General features: G+C 34.9%; 4 protein-coding genes and 1 long non-coding RNA gene across 34 annotated transcripts in view; 2 read left to right on the forward strand and 3 right to left on the reverse strand.

Moving 5' to 3' along the window:
* Positions 1–230: 230 nt before the first annotated feature.
* Pll (serine/threonine-protein kinase pelle) lies at positions 231–2,511 on the reverse strand. The gene is made up of 4 exons (XM_071776536.1): positions 2,219–2,511; positions 1,378–1,956; positions 825–1,264; positions 231–611 (listed from the first exon to the last, which is right to left on the reverse strand). The coding sequence occupies exons 1-4, from the start codon at positions 2,322–2,324 to the stop codon at positions 273–275; spliced, it is 1,464 nt and encodes a 487-aa protein (XP_071632637.1). The 5' UTR covers positions 2,325–2,511; the 3' UTR covers positions 231–272.
* A 1,177-nt stretch (positions 2,512–3,688) lies between these two features.
* Positions 3,689–5,385, forward strand: Ste14 (isoprenylcysteine carboxylmethyltransferase ste14). Its single transcript, XM_071776538.1, has 3 exons — positions 3,689–4,139; positions 4,221–4,700; positions 4,792–5,385. Exons 1-3 carry the CDS (start codon positions 3,942–3,944, stop codon positions 4,972–4,974), a joined length of 861 nt encoding a protein of 286 aa, XP_071632639.1. The 5' UTR covers positions 3,689–3,941; the 3' UTR covers positions 4,975–5,385.
* Positions 5,005–8,701, reverse strand: LOC139811967 (protein claret segregational-like). Its single transcript, XM_071776537.1, has 4 exons — positions 8,151–8,701; positions 7,782–8,040; positions 7,261–7,523; positions 5,005–6,974 (listed from the first exon to the last, which is right to left on the reverse strand). The coding sequence occupies exons 1-4, from the start codon at positions 8,198–8,200 to the stop codon at positions 6,593–6,595; spliced, it is 954 nt and encodes a 317-aa protein (XP_071632638.1). The 5' UTR covers positions 8,201–8,701; the 3' UTR covers positions 5,005–6,592.
* Positions 7,847–9,957, forward strand: LOC139811969 (uncharacterized). The gene is made up of 2 exons (XR_011731790.1): positions 7,847–7,965; positions 9,701–9,957. It is a non-coding gene; the product is annotated as an uncharacterized lncRNA (long non-coding RNA).
* A 3-nt stretch (positions 9,958–9,960) lies between these two features.
* Trol (terribly reduced optic lobes) overlaps positions 9,961–24,499 on the reverse strand; it is a 155,335-nt gene continuing 140,796 nt past the window's right edge. For 20 of the 30 annotated variants that reach the window (XM_071776516.1, XM_071776511.1, XM_071776515.1 and 17 more), the window contains 17 exons: positions 23,974–24,394; positions 23,278–23,497; positions 22,905–23,193; positions 22,492–22,752; positions 21,906–22,172; positions 21,008–21,193; positions 20,039–20,308; positions 19,631–19,782; positions 19,192–19,499; positions 18,439–18,905; positions 17,854–18,019; positions 15,564–15,957; positions 14,646–15,018; positions 14,169–14,370; positions 13,702–14,052; positions 12,933–13,402; positions 9,961–12,786 (listed from right to left, as the gene is read on the reverse strand). In XM_071776516.1, the coding sequence (XP_071632617.1) occupies positions 13,144–13,402; positions 13,702–14,052; positions 14,169–14,370; positions 14,646–15,018; positions 15,564–15,957; positions 17,854–18,019; positions 18,439–18,905; positions 19,192–19,499; positions 19,631–19,782; positions 20,039–20,308; positions 21,008–21,193; positions 21,906–22,172; positions 22,492–22,752; positions 22,905–23,193; positions 23,278–23,497; positions 23,974–24,394 (4,586 nt within the window). In that variant the 3' untranslated portion in view covers positions 9,961–12,786; positions 12,933–13,143. Of the gene's footprint in view, positions 12,787–12,932; positions 13,403–13,701; positions 14,053–14,168; positions 14,371–14,645; positions 15,019–15,563; positions 15,958–16,558; positions 17,314–17,853; positions 18,020–18,438; positions 18,906–19,191; positions 19,500–19,630; positions 19,783–20,038; positions 20,309–21,007; positions 21,194–21,905; positions 22,173–22,491; positions 22,753–22,904; positions 23,194–23,277; positions 23,498–23,973; positions 24,395–24,499 lie in introns of those variants that run through there. The other 10 variants (XM_071776506.1, XM_071776520.1, XM_071776532.1 and 7 more) reach the window with 7 other exon arrangements.

The raw sequence follows: 24,499 nt of genomic DNA on the forward strand, positions 1-24,499 counted from the left end.
TAACCTTTTATACAATTTTATAAAATTAAAATGTCATTATATAACACCGATTAACATATAACATATAATATACATATATGATATACATATATAATAAAGAAATATAATTGTTTTATAACAACAATATATTTACAATATGTTATCCACTATATGACTATATGTATGTATGTATGTATATAAAATCCACTTTTTATCACAATATGCTCATCATTATATGTGCAAATAAAATAAGTATATTCGTCTTAAAAATATATATGTAATGATTATGAATTTCATAAACCGTTCAATATTTGAAATACAATTTCCATTTCGGGTCGATCTTGCGCCGATCTCTTAGAACACCATTTTCCTATGGATATTAAATTACCATAAACCTGTTTGTTCTCTTCACCACCTTTCTTGTCCATCAATAAGGAAATGTCTTCGTCTTTCCAAGCTTCAATTAAATCTCCTAACAATTTTTCGGGCCGTGAATCGTCATAAGCTCGAAGACCAGTTGCTATTTCGAATAAGACTATGCCGTAACTATAAGTGTCTATTTTTGTGGACAATTTTTTGTCACGTAAAAATTCTTCTGGCAGGTAGGGTCTAGTTCCATGAATTCTGCTGATCTAATAATTATTAATAGTTACTTTCAACAATTTTTCATAACAATTGCCCATTGTAATACCGTAAAATGTATTTTCACATTTAGTGTTTTAATCTTTTAAAATAATCATAAAATATAAGAAAAAATCTTGTAGTTTTCTAGCAACTTGAGCATAAAAAAAGCATTCACGTTAAATTTTTATTTATTTTTTACTTACTTATTAATAATTACTTACCTTCATACTGTCTCTTTCAGGACCTTCCCGCGCCAAGCCAAAATCACCAATCCTAGGCTCAAAATTTTTATCCAACAAAATATTTGCGCTTTTAATATCACCATGGATCAATGGTTTTTCCCCGATGGTGTGCAAGTATTGCAATCCGCGTGCTGTACCTTTAGCAATTTCATGTCTTTGCATCCACTTTAACGGTTTAGTCTTTTGTCTTAATAGCAGCCTATCTTCCAAAGACCCATTCTTCATCAGCTGATAAACCAAGCACGGTGCTTCGCCGCCGAGACTGTATGCATATAAAGGCAAGATATTTTCATGGGTACGAGAATTCAAAATCTTAATTTCTTTCAATGATTGCTGCAGCTGCAATATGTAACTTTCATCCGAATCGGATCCCTTTTGTCGGATTTTTTTTATTGCAACATCAGTATTTTTCCAGATGCCTGTAACGTATATAAATGTGACTTAATAAATAAAGAATCTTTTATAAATCAGATGTTCTCAATCTGATAATCTATTTTTGACAATCTACATGTCAATAAATGAAATAATATACCTCTGTATACTGTTCCAAAACCACCTCTTCCCAATATGTTGTGCTGATTCCATCCATCTGTGGCAATAGCTAGTTCACTATAACTTGCGTGTGGCAAAGTAGTTTCTGTTCTTGGCAGTGGCGATTCGTTAATCTTTTTCTCATTACTGCCAATATTCTGCGGAGAGAAAACAGCAGCAGCTGCTGGTGAAGCTACTAACAAATTATTGGAGTTGCTCGGGCTAATACCCAATTGCGCCGTTGGCTGATTTAAAATTTTATTAACACTTTGCTGCGGCAGTACGCGTTGATTAAAATTCTGTGTGCCAATCTTCAAATCTTTAGTGTTCTTGTTGACCAACTGCTTACGCGGCATGTTCTGCAAATTGCCTTCCCCGTTGTACAAAAGCCGATGAAATTTCTGATCAACGAAAGGTAATAATGGTACCATTGACTGATAGTGTTGCATTCTGGATAATAACACAAATAGTTCTGCTGTTGTGTGATTATAATGGCCCCATAGTGTCAAGAGCTCATCCGTGGGATTTTTCTCCTTTCTTAAACTTTGTATCGTTAAGACATCATATTTCATCCAGGTACCTGCCAATGTTACATTAATATAAAAAAATGTAATTACAGATAATACATAACATTTAACACATATAAATAGTTATTGCATATCCAGTTGGTTGCTATTGTTAAGCAAAACTGGTGCAACATTAAGAGATAAATACAATATCTAATGTAAAATCACAAAGCAGATGATTGAAGTGAATAAATTAGTAATGAACAAATAGGTTAGTATATGACAAGGGTATATTTATCAAGGGTATTTCCAAGGGGATTTCCTGATGAGACATACCAGCCAGCTCCTCCCACTTATCATTTTGGTTCATAATTTTGCAAAATTCTGATCGTTCAACAAAGGGCAAGTGGTAAATATATTTGATGCTCTCCGTTGTTGCCATTTCACAAATTTATCAGATCACAATTGTGTATTGTAAAATTATTCGTTGTACATAATATATATGTATATTACATATAAATGTAATATCACTAAAATTATTCTCAAGGCACATTCAACTCAATTCCAACAAACGTCCATACTCCATATTGCTAACTTCGGCGTTCAGCAACTGTCAGCAAGGCTGCCTTCGAGAACCACGAACCTGACGAACCATTGCACGCTCTTCGGAAATCACACCTTGGCTGCCTTGGCAGAATAGCAGAAAGCAGAAAAGCAGAATCCAATCAGAACTCAGAACTCGCGCTGGTAAGCAGAAGGGAGTGTCCCGTTTGACCACAGCGATTGACCACAGCCACTCACAGCCCCCGATGCCTGGAGTTTTTCCCTGAACCCACCAATCAGATATTTTTATTTTAAATCAATTTAGAGAATTGAGAATTGAGAATTGAGAATTGGGAATTGAGAATTGGGAATTGGGAATTGAGAATTGGAAATTGAGAATTGGGAATTGGAAATTGAGAATTGGGAATTGGGAATTGAGAATTGGGAATTGAAAATTGGGAATTGGGAATTGAGAATTGAAAATTGGGAATTGGGAATTGGGAATTGGGAATTGGGAATTGGGAATTGGGAATTGAGAATTGGGAATTGAGAAATGAGAATTGAGAATTGGGAATTGGGAATTGGGAATTCAGAATTGGGAATTGAAAATTGAGAATTGGGAATTGAGAATTGAGAATCTCATGGTGAGAACCAATACCCGAACACTTAAGCATAAGAAATGTACCAATACCTGAACACGTATCTGTGTCTGTGTGGATACCTTTAAAAAAATATAAATTTATGAAAATAAACGTTTGGATATTATAACTGAAGTTTCAAACTACAAGAAAAAATACTTTTATCTTTGATTTTAATTCGCGTTATACTTATAAATAATAAAGGTGTTCGGATATAATAGGTACATGTTCGGGTATTGGTACCTTTCCCTTATCTATGATTTAATTGGTCAAAATCTAATAAATTTATTCATTTTTCGCCTCGCATTTTCACCTCGTTTACAAGTGTTCATTCCAGTATGATTGTAGATACAGACCCTTGAATTAAAGTCTGACCATAAGACAACCAGTTTTGATTGCTCCGCCAGTTTTGTCAAAAACGAGAGAAACAAAAAGAGAAAGAGACAGAAAAGCGACAAAGAAGGAGATAGAAAGAAAGAGAAAGCGATAGGGTGCTAGCCCAACTAATTTACCTTTCAGCGAAAATTTCAATTTTTGAGCTCGCGAAATTTCGGCGGCGGCGGAATCGGTGGATGATAACTTATCGGCGGCGTGGCGCGGCGGTGTGGTCGCAAGGGTTAGGTTAGGGATCTGAGGGGTCTAGTCAGGTCTAGTCTCTGGCAGTCTCTGATTCAATAACATTTGATTGACTTTTGCTTAGAACTGTCAATGAAGCGCACAAAATTGAGACTTTTGTCATGAAGAGAAATATTCGAGTCGTAAATTGCTACAAGTAACAATTGGATAATTAAAAATTAGTCGCTTTGGTCGGATATGTGTGAAATTTATTCTGACTATCTCTTATCAGTTCAACAACAGTGAGGGAAAGTTCATCGAAAATGCTGTGTCGCGATGGAGTTCTCAGTTTATTCTGTTTTATCGCAGCGTGTTCAATCTCACTTTTTCCCGAACTGCAGTTTAGGTTAGGATTCAATATTTATGTAACATATTTTACAAATATTTGGCTTCTACACGCGGTACAGTACGTTCTCATAAATGTACTCGCGTTGCTGGCATTTCGTGGTTTTGCTTATCAAGTAAGTCTTACTATCATATTATGTTATATCTTATGTATAACTATAAAGCATAAGCTGATAATATTTCCTTCTTTTTCATAGGTAGCAATCAGAGCGTTGTTTCTTGGATATCTATTTGGAATTGGTATCATAGTAACGATCAATGCCCCACAATCGTGGCAGATACTTGGCATTTATATGATAGTATTAGCGAGTTTCCATTATTCGGAATTTCTGGCTATAGCATGGTCAAATCCAGCTACATTGTCAATCGACAGTTTCATCCTCAATCATAGCATAATGTATGGGGTAGCAGCTGGTCTCAGTTGGATAGAGTTCCTCATAGAGAGACATTACTTTCCTGGAATGAAAATGCCTTCCGCTGTATCCTATTTTGGTCTAATACTGTGCATTTTTGGCGAAGTTCTAAGAAAACTGGCAATGTGCACTGCAAAACACAATTTTAATCATATCGTGCAAACTGAGAAGAGTGACAACCACGAACTCGTTACACACGGTGTATATAATGTTTGCAGGCATCCTAGTTACGTAGGATGGTTTTACTGGTCGATAGGAACGCAGGTGAAATATTGTGATTTTTTTTTACGATCAAGCATTTGATTCTGCATTTTTATCACATTGTTAATTAACATTTCACAAATTCTTATTGCAGTTAATACTTCAAAATCCGCTATGCCTCTTTGCATACACATTGATATCGTGGAACTTCTTTCATAATCGTATTCGGATTGAAGAAATAAATTTATTAATTTTCTTCGGCGAAGACTATGTTGAATATCAAGAGAAAGTAGGTACTGGGCTTCCATTCATTTCTGGATATAAGATTAATTCATAGCACGCTACAATGGTATAGTCGTATTTTGTAAAAAGTTTGTCCTGATGGAACGAAACAAGTGGAAACATGTACGTTTGTAAAAAATGACTAGATAATCATCTAAATTTAGAAATTTTTTTACATATATGTACGTAATTTTGAAAATATTAATTACCATTAACCCAATTTTGTTTTTATTATTTAAATAATTTTAATTATTTGTGATATGTAATTTTACTAATTATGCATATACATATTATGTGTATACTTCATGCCAATTTACACATTTACTTGTCTAGTCGTAAAATGTTTTTATTCATTGACAACTCAGGTTTGATACACAAGTTGTTACTTAACAATTCCAATGTATGTATATAAAGCTAGTATATAATAAAATAATAGTAATAAAATAATGTGAGTTTTGTAAAGTTATGTAAATAATTTTTATATATACTAATATTCTTCTTACCCTTACATATTTCCTGCAAATTCCCGTTAGAGAAATATCGTCCCTTAAATTAAAATAAATTTGAATTGACATTTATATAACTAAAAAACATTTATACAAGTTACGTAATAATGAAATTATTTAAATATTTATCAAAAAATGCTATAGTTTCTCTTTTTATTTATAATAGTTATGTAAAGAATCGCTTTATAATGACGACGTACGTACAATATAATAAAATTATAATTAATTCTTTTATTTATGATCGGAATATTGATATAAAAAAATGTGAAATTATGAGCAAGTCGACAATAAGATTATGCTTCTCATGTCATAAGATTGCAACTATACAAATTAAGATTCTAAAATAAGGAGACTTTTGAGGATTCGAATTTCAAACAAAATATATTGATATCTGAATATCATCTTTATTTCATGTATATACACGTTTGAAAGTTAAATATTATTAAAGAGATACAAAATAGTATTTTCAAAATTTAAGTTTTTACTTTTACATAACATGCAAAAATATCAGTTTAAATGTCCGGAGGCAGGCCTAATAACAATATAAATTGTGAGAAAACTTTCGAAAAATGTTATATACATATGTAATTTATGAATTAATAATACATCAGTTTAATACAACTTAAATTATATACCTATCTATTGTTTTTAAAATTTTACTTATATCTAATAATATAATAGTAATAAATGATCTTATTGTATTATGAATAATGTATAATGAATTACGTAAAACGGTTAGATATGCATAAACAAACAGCTGTTATACAAAATGAGCAAGACAGTGGTATTCAGCAAGTTCGAAGAAACATTAAAAACATTTCCTGATAAAATTTCCAAGGAATTGAAGGAAGTAGCGAATAAAACGCATATAAATTATAAAATAATTATGTCAAATCAAATGTAAGTAAACTTCTGAACTATTTGGCAAGTCTTGATCGTGATAGAACATTAAAAGAAAAAAAATCAACCGATAAAGAAATAAAAATATTGATAAGTGATTTATACGAAAAGGGTAAGATTTTAAACAGAATAAAAGAAAAAGAATCAGATAATTAAGGACATTATAATCATATAAAAATAAAACATTTTAAAAAATATAACGTGACACTACTTTTATAATCAGACTTAACACGTCCAAATTCAGTTAGTCGTATTCTGCAAAATTTTTCAGCAATTAGTGGCGTTACTAACGAATTTCAGCGATTTTAATGTTTCATTGTAACTTTCGCATAGTGGAGATATATTTAATACCATCAAAATTTTCGAATTGCGTCTCAAAGTAGGCATAAGTACATGTGTCAATTTAGAATTTCTATAAGGAATATGTTTTTGTTTTTTTAGAAGCGCTAAAATTACATTGCTAAGACTGGCTAAAGATTTGTTAATATTTATTACTTCTGTCATTTCAATCTTGTTCAACTTATCTTCGGCTTTTATTTTAATCGATCCAGCCAAATCTACAAAGTTTAGATTTCCTACTAACACTTCTTGTTTCGCAGAGTGTGTTCCAATTAATCGTATTCTTGCTACTAAATGAGATTTAGATGATCTGGAATGCAAATTATTGTATATTCTAAATTAAATTCTATATATGTTAATTCTATATATGTATGTTAACACTAAAACTACTAAAGAAGTAAGAATAATTTGTTTGACATTTTCTTATAATTATTACTCGTTTTTTAAGCATCTTAATTATATGAATATTTATTTTATACATGAATAATTATTTTAATTATATGAAAATAAAAAATTATTTCTCGGAAAGATAAAGTTTTGCTTCTTGTAATTGTCTATTAAAATTTAATTATAATATAAATTTAAAATAAACTTACGTAATTAAATTTCTACGTGCAATCCGTAGATACTCGTTAAACTCCTCTGGACTTTGTATTTTTTTAATCTGAAGATTGCTAACATATGCATCTTGATCACTACTGTCAAATATTCGTATTTTGTGTTTCTTATTGTTTGATTGAGGCTTGAGATTGAGAAGATCAATGATACGTTCATTATAAATTTCCAGAAAACTTGCTTCTACTCGGTATTCCCAACCACTAAGTTCAAGCTCCTTTTTTCTATCAAGAATATAACGTACCTGAAATTATGTACAAATAGTTGATCCTCTCTTTGATTTGAAAAGATCAAATTGCAACTAAATACTTATATAAAAGTATAATTTAATTACATATATGTATATGTATATAAAATAATTACTTTTTATACATATCTTCTTAGAAAAAAGAGAGAAATAGATAAAACAAAATTTTTTTGTCATTTTTATGTACAATGTAAACTGGAACTATTTATCAATTTCATAGCGCGCATTATGTTGTAAATATAAATAATAACATACTGTTCTAGGTAGCATGCCTTCAGTTTCATATTTTCCTTCCATGGTATACGTCTTGCCAGAACTAGCCTGGCCATAAGCAAATACGCAAACATTTGTATATCCTTCCAGAGCTAATTGCACTAAGGAGAATAATTCTTTGAATACTTCTTCTTGCGAGGCCTCCGGCGTAAATATTTTATTAAATGTAAATTTGTTATATTTTACTGGATCTTCAGCTTTTATTTTGATTTCGTAATCTGTGATTATTATATCACCCAACCTGTAACAAGCAATGAAAAGTGTCATTAGAAACGAGTTTAAAAACAGAGAAAATTAATAATACATTTTCTCTATTTCACAAATATGAAACTATAAAACATATTTACTTACGGTTTTGTTCGTGTTATTTCGTCTGCCGTTCTCGGTCGTACTCGGCACATCACTTTTACGTTTTTAGTAACTTCCTTATATTTCGTTACTAATACGTCATATTCTGTTTTTAAAGAACGTAATATCGTTTCATATTTTTCTATGGCTTCCTCGTGCTTTGCAGAAATTTCCTTTATTCTCTCTTTAACAGCTTCTATTTGTTTATTTAAAGATTTAACTTGTTGTTCTTCCAAAAATAGTTTTAAAATTTCGGGATCATTAAGTTGCTGGCGTTGTTGCAACTTGATTTTAATTTCCTCTCCTTTTTTTATAACATAATTTGTTATACGTTGAAAGATACCTCCTTTTACCCGGTAAGAAATTTTTCATATGAGAACATATATGTATATATGGAATATGTATAAAATGGGACACTCTGTATATATATGCATACACATATACACAGAGTGTCCCATTTTTTAATCAATGCACTTGAAATTTGAAATGTCTCCGAAACTATACGAAATATCAAAATCCTGTTTTTATAGTATCAAGGGGGACATAATTTGAATTAAAAATTGCCTTTTAAAAACATGCAAAGTTGACCTTTTATTTGATGACGCCTCCACCTAACAGGATTTCGATATCTCGCATGGTTTCGGAGAAATTCAAGTGCGTCCGATTAGAATCGGACACCTTGTATACATCACTTACTGAGCGTTACTATCTTATCCGCTTCTTCAGACATTTTTCCTGGAATTAAGTAATTAATATATTAAACACATATTAACAATAATAACAAAACAAAACGAAGCAAAGATCGTTGCTATCAATTATTACATCATTATTACAATTAAGTATTATGTGTTGTTATTGCAGTTTTATTAATTACTAATAAAAAAAATTGCATCTTTTATCGAATGACGAATGCGAATGTTTAGATTTTGCTTCATCTTTAAAAAAAAGCAAATAACAAATAGGCTCGATAACGCATGCGACGTGTATTCAGTGAACTATAAGTATTTTATTTACAAATAAAAAAAAAAGCTTCGAGCATAATGAGTCCGAATTCTGGTGCTCTGGGGGAATTTTACAACAAGTCTGAGCTTTAATAATCCTCTGAGGTGTATGCCTAAATTTTTTTCACAAGTTTTATTTCAATCGCGAGGATAAAGGGGATAAAGAGTAATTTAACCGGCTTACTTATTAATGAGCGATATAGCTATAGCATTGAATACACCCCCGATGTGTGTCATGAACATATATATATTTTAAAAGTAGCAACAAAGAATCAAATTCAAACTTTTTATTATATTAAATAATATTAATTAATTAATGTTTAATGAAAAACTCACTTTTCACACTTCCTCTTCTTAACTGTTCTTAACGTCTTGCACCGACTACTCAACTTTGCTCAGTCGAGAGACTGATTGTTGTGACTTGTGATTTGTGACTTTGCGAGCCCGATCTGCCTCTGCATAACAAACGGGACAAAAGCAGTAAAAGCGCAACGGTATCTGAAAGAAACGACTGTCGTTTAAGGTTATTTTTGTTATTTTTTTCCTCCATAGGCCGCATGGGGTTAGGGCACGTGGATTCCGTCCGGTACCATTCAATCACGAAGAAGAAGAAGAAGGCCGCTCTTCGACTGTCTTCGATTGGTATAAGTGTAAGGGGCAGGCTAAGCAGGCTCATTGGTGCACACGAGCTCGGAACGTACTTATGACATGTCACGGCGCAGGATACGAATAAGTACGGACCGTGAATGGAGGAAATTATATAAATTTCATTAATAATCGTAATACAATAAATAAAAAGTTGAAATACACAGTTTGTTAGCAAAATTATAATTTATTGTCTCATTTTCTTTGAAGAATTATTATGTAACAATAGACTACATTTATATATATATATACATATATATGTATATATTACGGTATATAGATACTTTCAGTATGATTTTATATACAGGGTGGAGCAATATTAGCCATCACCACCTGAAACATCGCTCCTAATTGAGGTGTTCTAATTAGGAATGCCCACTGGCATTATATTCACACCCGAACGCCGCGATTGCGGTAAAGAAGGCATTTCAGACCGGAATATTTGTTATTGCACCCTGTACATATAATGCAATATACATACATATTACAGTATTTATAACTAATGCTTGCATGAACATCCAAAAAAGCGTTCATTCGATGTCAGAGTGTTATTACGGTTAAAGTGTGTTACAATATATAATGTACAAGTATATGCATCGGTTTTTCTTCTGTACATGATCATTTACAGTTATTATGATAGAATCGTAGCGAACGTAGAAAATTCCACGGCGGCTATGATTACATTATCTCGGTATCTTATTTCTCAAATAATATTTAAAGGCAATCTGTAGAATCTCCGTTCGATGATATTTCTTCTTTAATTATGCGCAACGCTTTTAGCTGATTTAATCTGCTTATATATTGTAGAGAACATATTAACGAAATATTAAATATCGATCACGCACATATTGCAGTACGTATGAAGATTATATATGAAGATTATTGACAAATATAACAGTTTGTGCAAATTAAACGATACTTCTTTAAGGAATAAAATATTAATCACATGAGAAAGCATAGAGAAGACAGATTCACAAGAATGCATTGGCTACAGATTTCTTTTGTATATTCGTAATAATTATTTTACTGATATATCCTATTTTTTTTCATATAAACTTATAAAATGGATACACACAGAAAATATATTTAATTGACGGTTAATTATGCGGTAAGCTATGCTGTGCGATATCAAAATATTCCATCTGTAAGTATCTAATATAATCTAATATAATCCAGCGATTCGGGAAGATTAAAATAAATTGCTTCAAAATATAATAAAATAGTTGTTTTATCGTAAATATTGCACTTTAACTGATATTTGGGCTGATAATCTAATTTTTTTTTACGCAGATATACGATATACATCTTGGCGGCCGAATAATTGTTATTACTATCGAATTGTACGTTTTACTTTCATACGGTCTCGAATGTAGAGAATATTAGAGAACGCTAGTTGCTGTTTACTTTATACGCGGATTTCCCATAATCTATTTGATATAAATTTTATATATGTAGCAACACACAATTTCCTTATGCCATCCTTATTCCTATACCGCTATTCTCTCTCATACGTAACTTTCTTCGTTTATATATCACGCAGACTGATTAAAATCTTTTAATAAAAAAACATACGTTCGATGATGCCGCCAGTTACTCATTCACTATCAATTATTTATTTATCGATCCTTGATTATTCGCCGGTTATTTCCTCGCATTAAAAATCACATTTAAGCACCTACATATATACGATAAACGATAAGTATTCATCATGGTATGAGTGCAATCTGGATTCGGAAGAATCAACAGTTCATCAATCCTCTATTTGATTGTTGATGTATGCGTTTTGCTTCAAGGAATCTTGTTTTTCATGGATTAATAAAGCCAACGTCAATGGAGGGTAATGTCCGTATCTTATGCATTCCGCATTATAAATATATAAATGTGCATGTGCATTTTCTTTCCAACGTGCAAAAATTCGACACCTAATATCGTTTGTAGAAAAGTCGTATTTATCGTTTCTCCAACGAAATGGCATTGGTTGTGACGAGAATTTATTGTCTTTTCGGTAATACGGGATCAAAGTCTTATTAAAGCTTTGATTACACTCATACGCCAGTGAATAACATGTATCTCCTACATATGACGCCAAATCTTGTCATATAAATATGAGTAAACCAGCACGTGGCAGTGAAAAATTATAACTATGTATTTTATCGTCAACACATCTTCCTCTCGTATCAGTCACCGTATCAGCTGCTCGTAGTCGTCCAGCTGATTCGCAAAAATAAGACACCGCGAAGCTTGATTACAGGAAACAGAATGTGGAGAAACAGGAAAGACGTGAGAATTGAGAAAACTTAGCTTAATCGCTACATCCCTTCCGTATTTACATTCGCAACTGACAGTAAATGATGAATTCTAGATGAGAAGAATGCATAAATTTTCTGTCGCTTTTAAAATAAATGATTCGTTATTCGCGAATTAAATGTATCTACCTTTTTTTTGTACAAATAAAGCGGTATAAAACGTTATAGTTATTTCAATTATAAAATATCGATAGCAATATATTAGTGCAGGTAGACTCTGGTATATCTATGGATATAAAATTGTTTTGTTGCTCGTTTAGCAATAGTTACTTTCGTATCTTTCACACGTTACCTTAGTCGTTCGCAATAAACCGTTAAAGGAATACATGTTTTTTAAAAATACGTTTCACTTTTCGATTTTTGCACGTGTATGCAGGATGTCCCGTTAAATCAAATTACTGCAATCGAAAAGTTGCATCTTTATGTTAACACAATGTTCTGACAACGTTTGATTAGCTGTGACAACAGACTTGCTTTTGATCCTTTATATTTCTAGTGTCCTCCTCAAAATATTAGATATGTATGAAAAATTTAACGTATATATTTGTATTTAAACGCAACATCTACATCAACGGTACCGCTCGTCAATGAATACGAATTCGCGGTACATTCCTCAGATGCAAATGCAGGTTTTCTCTTCAGTATCTTCCGAAGTCACCACGTGTAGGAAGTCTATCAGTTCGATCACTGTAAATAAATAAAAATATATATAAAATTGATAGATATTTAGTAACAAATTTGTATAACATAAATAGTAATAATTGAACGTTGAGTATATTAAATTGATATTTGTGACGGAAGAAAATCTGGAAAACGATGGAAAAGTGACATACCGTAGTTTCGCCGTGTTACTTCCGGCGTCGGTGTGTTAAGCATTAAATAATTTACAAATTTATTAGCTGTACATATTGCAAACTTGCAGAAATACACCACGCCCTTTAAAGTACTGTACACTCGCATCTCGATTTGATAACGATTGAATAACGATTTGGTTCTAAAGGGAAATGTGTATTTCCGACAAGTGAGCTCGATAATTCTATTCATTTAGCTTAACAAGCCGTTAAGAACGTTAACTGCGTCTACGCATAATAGCGTGAAAAGTACACTTTGTTCCTTAATATCCCTAGTCAAAGCGATGAGATTTTGAAGTATAATCAATAATGAGTAACTCGTCATGTCGTACGCGGCAAGATTAGACGCGGGTTTCGGGTGAATGATGTTCACCGGCGGCGGTGGTACAAACGCATCGAATCCGTCCGCATCCGCATCCGTGAATACCAGCGAAGATGGTATCCATCTTACTCTGAGCAGCATGCGAAATAACATCCAACGAGATTAGTTTTCACTTCAGACATTATCGCGTATAATTATTTTCTACAATTAGATTATCGGCTCGAAGTAAGGCTCAAATTGTGAAGATTTAAGTATTTTCAAATTTTATGTTTGTTAATATAATTTAAATCGCTAAATTTATTAATGAAAATCTAAAGACCGATGAGAAGAAATCGACTTTAGACGGCAGAAGCGGTTTAATGTAACAAGTATCGAGAAATTGCGGATTTGGAGAAAAGATCCTTCTTAAGATCCTCATTCAGTATTTACCTGGTGCACGGCGAGACGTTCACCCCCCTGATGGCCTTGTCGCCGATGTCAATAGCCCCTGAGTCCTGCACCTCCAGCGTGTAAATGCAACCGGAGAATCCGTCCTGGTATCTGCCGTTAGTCATCGCGTAGTCCGGTAAGCCGCCCAAGTAAACGTTACCCCTCGCGTTCAGGATCTGCTGAAGCCCGTCGCTGACGCCGCTCTCGGTGTGGTCGCCGTTCAGCTCGATGCTGCCGTCGCTTCCTTGACGTTTCAAGATTATCCTGTGCCGTTCCCCGTCATTGACGCGCTGGTTAGTGACGCGAATCACGGCGGGACCGGAGCCCAGGTTGTACTGATACTCCACGTACCTGGGATAACAAAGAAAAGAAAAACACAAAATAATGTTAATATTCAAGGATTCGTCGATATCTTGAGATTAGAACAGCGGACAGTTTCGTCTTATATTGCGGTGCGCATTGCTTACCCGTCTACTACAGCAACAGCGATGTAATCGTCGGGAGTTAAATCGTTCGGTGTTTGACCGTGCCACATGATCAATCCGTGACTCTTATTAGTGCTGATCTCGAGGCCTAAAACCTCACGCTCCTCTTCGTGCGTCATGACGGATCTGTCTAGTTCCAGCCAACCATCTCCTCTAAAGGCAACATCGTATGTGATCTCTGCCGCTGCAAATATACAGTCTTGTTATTCATAATTAGATCGTTTAATTGTTTTCATTTATTAATTTATATTTTTTAATTATTATTACATATCTTTAATAACAATTATATTATAATAACTATCTTTCAATTATTATAGTGACGGTTTATGAAACATGCCTAAACGTCCGTACAAACGTCACGAGAAATAATTTTCGTCTCTTTTTCACGCGTATTTTTTAAAAATTAAGAAATTATTTTTTTTGCATAGTATGTAGTTTATATATAAATAATATACTAACGCTTTTCGCAATTTTGCCCGTTGTAACCGAGGCGACAATCACATTTGTAAGATTCATGGAGGTCCGTGCAGGAACCACCGTTTCTACACGGAGTGAGAAATTCGCATTGCTTCTGCATCTTCTCGCAGTTTATACCCGCGTATCCATATTCGCATGTGCACGAATAGTCATCGTTTTGACTTTGACACTGGCCATGGATGCAGGGGTTCGATGCGCAGGGGTCGTATGACGTTGTCGGCGGCTGCGTGGGTGCCGGAGTAGTGATAGTGGTATGGATCATCGTCTGATTCGGATGAGGCTCCGAACAGTCCTCGATGTTAGCCGCGTCGATCGATGACTTCACTATGTCCACGCTGACCGACGAAACTTCGAGCTGTAATATAAATCAACAAACGCTCATTAAATTGAGTTCCTCCTTCTTTCTTGCGATGGAATTATTAATTATTATATATTTTTAATTATCATACATGAAAATTTCTGATAAATTGAGCGGATTTTCTTATATTTATTCAGATTTCTACAAAGATGTGTTGGCAGGAAAAATCTGAAATATTTCATTATTATTTTGTCTAAGTTTTTCTGAAAAATGTTTCAATTGGTATAAAAAATCTGAGAAAATCTTAAAATTCTGAGTCTTAAAATTTTCATAGAAATTCTGATTAATAATGTAAAAAATTCTGAGACATTTTTCTACCAGGGTTTCTTTTAAAGTTTTCACAGTTTAACTCTCTTTGACTTCATTAAAATAACGATATAATATTGGATATAAAACTGAAAGAGGCTTCTTTATTTATGCTAATGGAGAACTGCTTCTAGATTTTACAAAAAATTTGTCATTAAATAATAATGCTAAGTTAAAGAGCTATAGTTACAGGATCTTGTATATCGCTATCTGTCTCGTATAATTAACAAGCTTACTTCGCTTATGCATCCACGGAAGCTGCGATCGACACCGACGTCCCGATTGACCGTGATTTTTCTGTGATCTACCCCTCCGATGTAAAGAGGCGTGTTTAGATTCATGGTTCTCGCAGCCCCGAGTGATTTGCCTTCCACAAACGGCTCACCGTTCACCGACAATTTCGCATCCTTGAAATCTCGATTCACCATTACGTACGTCCACACACCGGGTTGGACGGCGTAAGGTGATCTTATCTTCGTCATTCCGGAGCCGATATCGAAGCGAAACTCGACGTGCCTGTCCTTTATCACGAGTGCTGCAAAATCTCCGAGGCCTTCGTCACTGTGAGAGCTATACATCAAGATTCCGTCCCCGGTGTCCGCAGGATTAAAACTTATGGCTATCTTGAGTCTAAAATTGGGTATGGGACAGATAAAGAAAACGGCATTATTGCACATTGTTAAAGGACTTTAAGCAATATGTATCGCGTGTTAATTGTTCATTTAGCTCGTTTTTATTATAAAACTCAACTTGCACACTATTACTTTTTATATTCCTTATGCGTAAAATATTTGTATAAATGTCTCGTCATTCTTTGTCTTATACTTTTTATAAAAGAAAAGCTAAAATATTGAAGTTAATGGAGCTTAATGGCAATCAAATCTATTATAGCTTGTACACGAAAGACACGTGCAAAAGATTGAGAAGAACATAGAAAAGAAAGGGTTTACATATACATACATACGTTTAAGCAACACAATCAAAACAGATATATGAGTAATGTTTTTGTCTTAAAACTTACCTCTTTGTCTTATATCTTTTTAGCATTTTACGACATGCAAGGTGATGATGTTTCGATCTCAATGTTTATGATGAATAAACATTGAGATCGAATAAAACATTGACTTAAATTAAAAAGTATGTAACTTATTATATTAACTTCCGTTTGCTTGCTTTAAAAATATTTATTATCGTATAGCATGAGTTCGCTGAGTATATAAAGGATCATTCGTACGTGAAACGTCTCTTTCTTTTAATATTTATATATATGGATTCTTAGATATATAAGTACAAACATTTTACATATGCTGTCATATATAACTCATATACATGTATGTGGATGCTACGACTTTGACGTTTTTTTTTTCTAAGCTTGAGTGGGGACTATAACTGTTAAATGCGATTGATTTGGCAGTGACTTCACGTATTACTTTTAATAATTAATAATGACTAAAGTGACGCGTTAAGTGTATTAATTAAGAAGCTGTACAAAACATATTAATTACTAATTCGTAAATTGACTGTTGTTCTAACATTACAGCACCATGACGTCCATTACAAGAAACTACGCACTATGCAGGCTCGTTGCAAAGTACCTGTTAAGAACTCATTGCTTATTCTTTTTTTTTCCCGTACAACCATCGTCACTACGCGTACCAAATAAAAAAAAAAAGAAAAAAAGGCAGTGAAAAATCGCATAAAAATAAGTCGAACAGATTAATCTTTCCGGCGTAAACGTGTCTTGAAAATTTTAAATAGCTATTATGCATGATAATTCATTAGATCTACGGAGAGAGAAGTTTATTATTGCTGTGATTGGAGATTGGACAAGTAATGATTCTCTAAGTGCGTAAAATTGGTGCTAGGTCTAGCTAATGTTTTGTGTGGTGCAAATTATTGTGGTGATGTGGCCTTGATCGTGGTTTCCTAATTTGTGCGTTGCGTAATCGTGATCGACTGTGTGTAGTGGTCGAACTTTCTCTTCCCCTGAAAATAATTTTTAGTAATTAGGATGCTTGAGGATGTTCATACGCACTTTGACAATGAGATTAGTACCTATATTCCAATTATAGTTAAGTCTGTTAGTTTATTCGTCAAAGGCGCGAAGATACATTTTTATAATATTTATCTTTATATTTATAACAATGTTATATCTAAATAGAATTTTTCATGTCTCAAAGATTTAAGAAAGGTACAAAATTTATTAATTAAAATTTATTTCTAACTGTATAATTATTATTGATTATCAATTATACTTGCTACCTCTCTAATTTTACAATAATTTAAAAAATAGTTTTGCAGAATGTTGCCTATATTAATTTCTTTTATTTTATACATTTTTCATAGGTGAGGTATGTACAAATAATTACTTAAAAAAACTCAAAGTAAAATAAGTCTATAATATGAGATATGCAATCCCTATGACTGTGAAATATATTCTATTACGTGCGCGGGTGACATCGACTAAGTGCAATTTACTAAGAAATAGTTCGTGCACGTGCGTTCGATCGGAGCGGCGATACTCACCGTCTAAGAGCTTTTGGAGTCTCGTGAGCGATGAAAGCTCTATCATCATGGAAAGCCGGATCGTAGATGTTCACCGAATGCTCGCATCTTGAACCTGTCTTCCCGATCGGGCAGTAACAATCGAAGCCGACTTCCTTGTCAACGCATTTACCTTCTCCGCAAGCACCTGACGTTATTCAATCCATTTAATTAATTATTCAATCCGTAATGAGTCTTGCTTGAAGACTTTAAATTAAAACAATAAAACCGGAAAACCAACAGCCATGGAATAATCCCCCCATCTCTAAAAAAAGTTGTTATAGGGAACATCAGGTAGAAATTTCAAAGCCCTAACTACATACTGAGAAACGCGTGGGACTCGAAAGTGCATGGTTGGAGGAATTAAGTGGCGGAAAAAACGTTGGAGGGATTAGGGTTAATAATAGGAAGTCTACACATGTTATGCATGCGATTAATTTTAGATATAAGAATTAATAAATAATTGCAATTAATACAAAATAAATCGTAATTAAAATTGATAGATACCATTGTATCTATAACAAAATGTACAAATAATTAAAATGTATTAAATTATACATATAGTACCTGAATAACAGGATTGCCCAACATTGTCGCAGTGCTTGCCGCTGAAGCCGGCTCGGCACAGGCACGTGTAGCCGTTCTTCGTGGCCGCTTCCTGACACACACCACCATTGTTGCAAGGATTCTCGGCGCAGGTCTCGCAAGTCGTGATGCCCACGCTATCAGTCTGATCGCCGATCAGATCGACCTGTTTCTCCCCGAGGACTAGTCGACTGATGCACCCGACGAAACCTGTGCTCGCCTCGGCCTGCTTGTTGATTCTGCTGTAACTGGGCACTCCCCCGATGTAAAGAGGTTCTTTGAGATCGAGACCTTGGCGTCTACCCAAGGCGAGCACCTTGTAAGGACCCTCGCCGTCCACCAGCATCGTACCCTCCTTTCGATTACGTTGGATCTTGATGGTATGCCACTCGCTCAGGGTAACAGGCTTATCCGCGCGAATAATAGCTGGTCCAGAACCGAGATTGAATCTATTAAAAAATTCGTCGTGTTAATACTCGTATTTAGAAATTGTTCACTTGTCATTCAATTTCATGCTGAATTTGAAAACTTTAATATTTAATTTAAAAAGCGACATTGCAAACGGACAACTTAATTTCTAATGTCCAATATGTAATAGGCAATTGTTTAAAATTATTTTTTAATCATATAATTCTGTAATGAATCAAAATTCAAATGAAGTCGATACCTGACAAGTGAAATAATACTTGTACATATGCATATTTTGTATGTATTTATCAAGATCTTTTTATTTACTTGAATTGCGGGTATCCGTTATTTAGAGATAGAATGATAAAGTCGCCGTTGCCTTGACCAGACTCGTCGTTGTATAACAGAATGCCGTCGTAACTTTCTGGTTTGAAAGAGATTTCGATGTTGAACTTAAGGTAGGAGTCGGGTAGAGGAGGGAAAGCGATGTAACTTTCGGGTGCTTGACTAAAATTAGGCACGACTCCTGTTACAACCAGCACCGTAGGCACTTCGACTCGCGACTCTCCATTATTTCCGACGCAAATGTATGTTCCAGCGTCTTCGGCCTTTACATTAGTCAACTTCAATTTGTTCTGCAAAATGAAAAATACCAAGTTATCGAATAGCATGTAATATTTTGTCAAAAATATATAATTATCACTGATATGTGAGGGGTCCTCCCGATTTTACATAAACATATGATAAGTATGCATTTTTTATGTACCTCGTAAGTCTGGCTGTCACGCGGCAGAAGTCCACCAAGCTTGTTCCACTGGAATTGTATCGGCGGATCGAGATCCAGACGGCAATCCATTTCCAGACTTGACCCGTACGGCGCGAATTTGGTTTCAATCGCTGGCTCATCGAGGATTCCACCTGGAAAACCATAAAATCATAAAATCCTTTGACCACAATAATTATTACGATAAAATTAATTGTTCGCCGACTTTATACTTACGTAAAACGTATGCAATTTGAGTAAGCATTGACAAAAATAGATATTTTTTTAAAAAAAGAGAGATATATATATATATACATGAATATACATGTAATATTTTATGTAAATACTTTATCTATACATATATTTGCTGCATATCTATCGTTATTTGTTGTATATATGTCTATTAATTACCGTGGACGATCAGATTGAAGTCCTTTTCGAGTATACCCTCGGGCGTGTCTACCATGCACCTGTAGGGTCCGCTATCGCTCACGGCTACATTAGTTAATCTCAAGATATTGCCGTACTCTTGAGCGTTTATTGGCAGGCTCACGTGATTCGGTCTCGTCCAACGATAACGTGGACTGCGTGTTCCAGTGTATGTGCAATGTATGTCAACCGTATCGCCGATGTTTATTGGATCTTGAGACACCTCGATGCTTACTGAAGCCACTGCAGCAGCTAGAATCCAATTATACATGTTGGCCATACGTTAAGATTGATCGTGAAATTAGGAAAATATATATTCTGTTTTGCACGTCATCGTGTATATTGCGAAGAAAATACTATAATTTTCGATCGATTTCTAAAATAAACTGCGAAATCCGATTACATTGGTTTATCCGATATAGCTGAGCTACGTTTGAAATTCGTCGTGAAAAGTTACGTAAATAGATAAATAAGACCGAAGAAAATGTACATGAAAAAATGTTTTCCTCATTAAAGTGATATTAGCACATTTGGAGATTGCAAAAGAATTATATAGCGATCTATTTGGAATAAAAGTTCTAGCAAAAAAATAGCATTGAATTATGGTCTGAAAAAGTCTTAAAGTCTGAAGTGTATATATGTTGATTTACACATATTTTGTATTTGCTGCTGACAAGGATGGGATACGGGTGGCGTGCACTTCTTCCGCACTGTATATATATTTGCATGTTTTATAAAAAGACAACTAACTGGAGAAACTCGGTAACATTTTAAAATCTTATTTCGCTTGTCTATACATCATCCGAGCCCGGAGCTCTTCGGCCGAGAGTCCACCTTAATCCGTATCCTCTCCTCATAGGTTCGTACAGTAAGCAATAATATAAAGGACAGTTCACTACAAGTAGGAGAACTACGGGACATCACACGACACACATATATCTCAAAACAAACCGCGTCGTCGCTGAAGATATTGGCGATAGCGCGCGTTGCGGCAGAAGCGTTCGTCAGTACCGTCGTTGCACTGAACATATCCGTCGCAAAAGTATTCCATCGGAATGCATTGTAGGCTTCTGCATTGATACTCCCAGTGCCTGCACTGCGATCGGTACACTGGCATGCAATCCGCAAGCAAATTAACTACTCAAAATCATAACGCGAGCCTTGTAAAAAAACCTAAACTTGTGGAAACGTTCATGGAACCACGTTTGTAATATATGTATATATATATATGATCTCGTTAATAGCCCAAACGATACAAAAGTTCAAGAGACATCTGAAAGGATTTAGGACGCTTCTTGAACGCATCCGTGATGTCTTTTGCTATTTGTATCGCCTGAGAGTAATCTGCCGCGCGCTTGTTAGTGATATGAGTGATGCGTTGGATTAGTACTAAAAAAGAAAACCCGATTTAAAATATTTTTAATCGCGATTATTTAAATTTTCGATATAAGTAATTTTGTGCTGATTATTTCTTTCTTATTAAAACAAACGTGGAATCGGTAGTTCTATACCGGTTGCGTTCCAAATGAGAAGTTGAAATCTTCAGATGGACCAGTCTGAAATGTTCTATTGGTGAAAAATCGCTCAGATATAGCAAAGTATTTGGTAAAAAAAAGCAGTTTGGGATTTAATCCTTTCGGGATTAACGTTGTAATAATAGTAACACTTCTCATTGTAAATTATGGCATATCCCGAAAGAATTAAAGGCAAAAATTAAGATTCCTCAACAGGCGAAACACTCCTTTAGCGTGTGTACTGCGATCTTCAGTAGATGCAGTCGAATGAAAGCAAAAAATCTATGAAATGATGCTGAAACGACGGGGCTTAGCGAAAACACGGCGGAACTTACGAGAGACGTTGAAATTAATATAATCGCTGGATACGCCGCGGCTCGTCTGGACCTGACAGATGTATCTTCCGCTGTCTTCCGGTTTCACTTGCGTCAGCTCTAAGTAATCTTCTCCGATTCGCGCGTTGGCCGGCAAGGGTTGCCCCTCTCGGGTCCAATGAATCGTCGCGCGTTCACGCATCTCGCAACGTAACCGTACAGAATTGCCGGCATGAGTTACCACGTCTCTTTGTTCAGCGCGGATCCTTGCACTATCGTAAGGATGTTCTGTAAATCGTAAATGTCGATTTGTAAAGTTCGCTGTTCTCCGACAATTTTCAAATGTTTATTAAAAGCATAGTGTATTATGCACGGCGGAAATTGTTTTATACAAATACTAAAAAATCACATTGCATTTTATTGTGTCAAAATTTATATTTTTTATACGTAACATGTCTAACGTGGAAAAGCATTTTAAAAATACGTAATTGCGTTATATATTTTTTTCTTATATTTTTAAAAATATTTTATATATTCAAATATAATTATTTAAAAGAAAAACATTTTATGTATTAGGTTTAAAAAATTGAATTACTTATCAACCAACCATTAACTAAAACTTCTGCTACCGCTTCCGCTGTTCCTGCTGGATTCGTCGCTTTGCACACATATTTGCCGGCGTCGGAATAGGTAATGCCATGGAACTGTAGGTTGCCGCCGCTGTGCGATACAGAATATGGTAACGGGCGTCCTATAGCTTCCCACTCAATATGCAGGGGTTCGTCTCCCGTGGCGGTGCAAATTATGGATGGATTTTCTCCAGGTCCCACTGTCTGACGCGTTGGATTTAATTCGATTCTTGGCGGAGCTAGAAAAAAATCGAACAAAGAAATTAATAGCATATGCAGTTCTTAAAAGAAAGCTGTGAAGAAAAGTTGCCGATCTCAAATTTATTTATTTCGTAAATTTAATTCTTTCAGTTCATTTTCATATTAATTTAATGCAGCTTGTGTTACTCACATATAATTTCAAGATGAGATTTCGCTCGGAAGAGTACGGTGCCGGCAGGATCCAAGCCCAAGCAGGTGTATTCTCCAGCCGCGTTCCTATCAACAACCGGAATACTTAATACTCCATTGTGCACTGTGCTACCTTCTGGAAGGGAACGATGATCGCTTCTCTTCCAATCTAGATAGATATGATCTCCATCCGGTCCAAACACCTGACAACGCATCTCCACTTTGCCGCCGTTCGGAATTCTCAAGTAGTCTTTAGGAATCAGCACTCCTCCCCCTTGGTTCGGGTCTCTCTGTAAAATTACTTTTCGTTAAAAACATGTCCGTATTGTGTATCATGTATTAAAGGTACGGGGTGACAGAGTTATAATACACACATCAGGTTGTGGTTGCTGTTGATCGTCGCATGGAATATCGCCTCTGTCGCCAGTGCAAGGCACATCGTCATCATCCTCGATGCGGATCTGAATACGCTCTTCGGTTATTCCTACGGTGTTCGTGGCTTGGCAAGTGTAGGAGCCTTCGTCGTCGAGTGATACAGAGAATATTTCGTAAACGGCACTCAAGGGAGTAGCTGCTGCTCTGCTATATGTATCACTGTAAATCACGATAATACCATGAAATTATTATGTGAGACTTATGCAACAATAATTAAAATTGTTAGAATCAAATTAAATCGTAATTCAGATTTAATTTTTATGTCAATTTTTGTATCAATGCGGATTAACTTTAATCTCGGTTTAACTCTTATTTTGTATCTCTTTCTAAAGTTTACAACTAGAAAAGGATAAAATAAGTTAAACCGAGATTAAAGTTGCATTGGTAGAAATGGGCATTAAACAGATAATACCATAATTTATTTACATATAGCGTAATACAATTTTCCTACTGCTTCAGACATTACAGAATTTATATTTTAATAATAAAGAGATTTACGTTTTTAAAATTAATTATTAAGATAATCATTAATTCCTACCACATAAAATTAATTTCTACAATTTACTACCTCACGAGGCTGTACGATAATTGTAGCAGCGCCACAACAACGCATAACGATAATGAAGTTAACTTACTGTATAGTTATTCCGTTTACGTGTTTGCTCCAAGCTACATTGGGTTGCGGATAACCGCTCGCGCTGCACGTCAAACGGACTCGACTTCCGCGTTTCACATTCAAGATACCATCCTTCGGAAGGATGGTGATCACAGGCATGGACTGCACTTCGATATGCGCGATGATCGACGTCGCGCCGACTTCGTTTGACGCGGAACAGATGTAAGCACCGCCGTCGTTCGCCGTGATGTTCGACAGTCTGAGAAGACCGCCAGGGAGCTGCTCGATGTTGGAAGCGAATGGTCGATTGTCTTGGCGGGACCATTGCAACTCGGGCACCGGGAAACCGGCCTTCGCGCGACACTGAAGGTCAGCGGAACCGCCGAGAATGACCGTTTGTACATCTTGCGGATACAGTTCTAAAACTGGAGCTTCGCGAGCTGCAATAAACAGATGATTCGCTTTTGCAGAATTAAGAATAATAAAGGAAAATTGGAAGAAAAATAAATTTCTTATCGATTTGGCAAGAAATCATGATGCAGTTA

This window comes from Temnothorax longispinosus, chromosome 4 (genome assembly GCF_030848805.1).
Source record: "Temnothorax longispinosus isolate EJ_2023e chromosome 4, Tlon_JGU_v1, whole genome shotgun sequence".
NCBI lineage: Eukaryota > Metazoa > Arthropoda > Insecta > Hymenoptera > Formicidae > Temnothorax > Temnothorax longispinosus.

Excerpts from the sequence above, each read along its gene's own strand:
- Pll (XM_071776536.1), bottom strand. The coding sequence starts at position 2,324 with ATGGCAACAACGGAGAGCATCAAATATATTTACCACTTGCCCTTTGTT. Across the intron at positions 1,265-1,377 it reads TTTTGGAACAGTATACAGAG|GCATCTGGAAAAATACTGAT; the intron begins GTATATTATTTC and ends TATACGTTACAG. Across the intron at positions 612-824 it reads CTGAAAGAGACAGTATGAAG|ATCAGCAGAATTCATGGAAC; the intron begins GTAAGTAATTAT and ends AATAATTATTAG.
- LOC139811967 (XM_071776537.1), bottom strand. The coding sequence starts at position 8,200 with ATGTGCCGAGTACGACCGAGAACGGCAGACGAAATAACACGAACAAAA. Across the intron at positions 7,524-7,781 it reads AAGGCATGCTACCTAGAACA|GTACGTTATATTCTTGATAG; the intron begins GTATGTTATTAT and ends ACATAATTTCAG. Across the intron at positions 6,975-7,260 it reads GCACGTAGAAATTTAATTAC|ATCATCTAAATCTCATTTAG; the intron begins GTAAGTTTATTT and ends TTTGCATTCCAG.
- Ste14 (XM_071776538.1), top strand. The coding sequence starts at position 3,942 with ATGCTGTGTCGCGATGGAGTTCTCAGTTTATTCTGTTTTATCGCAGCG. Across the intron at positions 4,140-4,220 it reads TTCGTGGTTTTGCTTATCAA|GTAGCAATCAGAGCGTTGTT; the intron begins GTAAGTCTTACT and ends TCTTTTTCATAG. Across the intron at positions 4,701-4,791 it reads ACTGGTCGATAGGAACGCAG|TTAATACTTCAAAATCCGCT; the intron begins GTGAAATATTGT and ends TTCTTATTGCAG.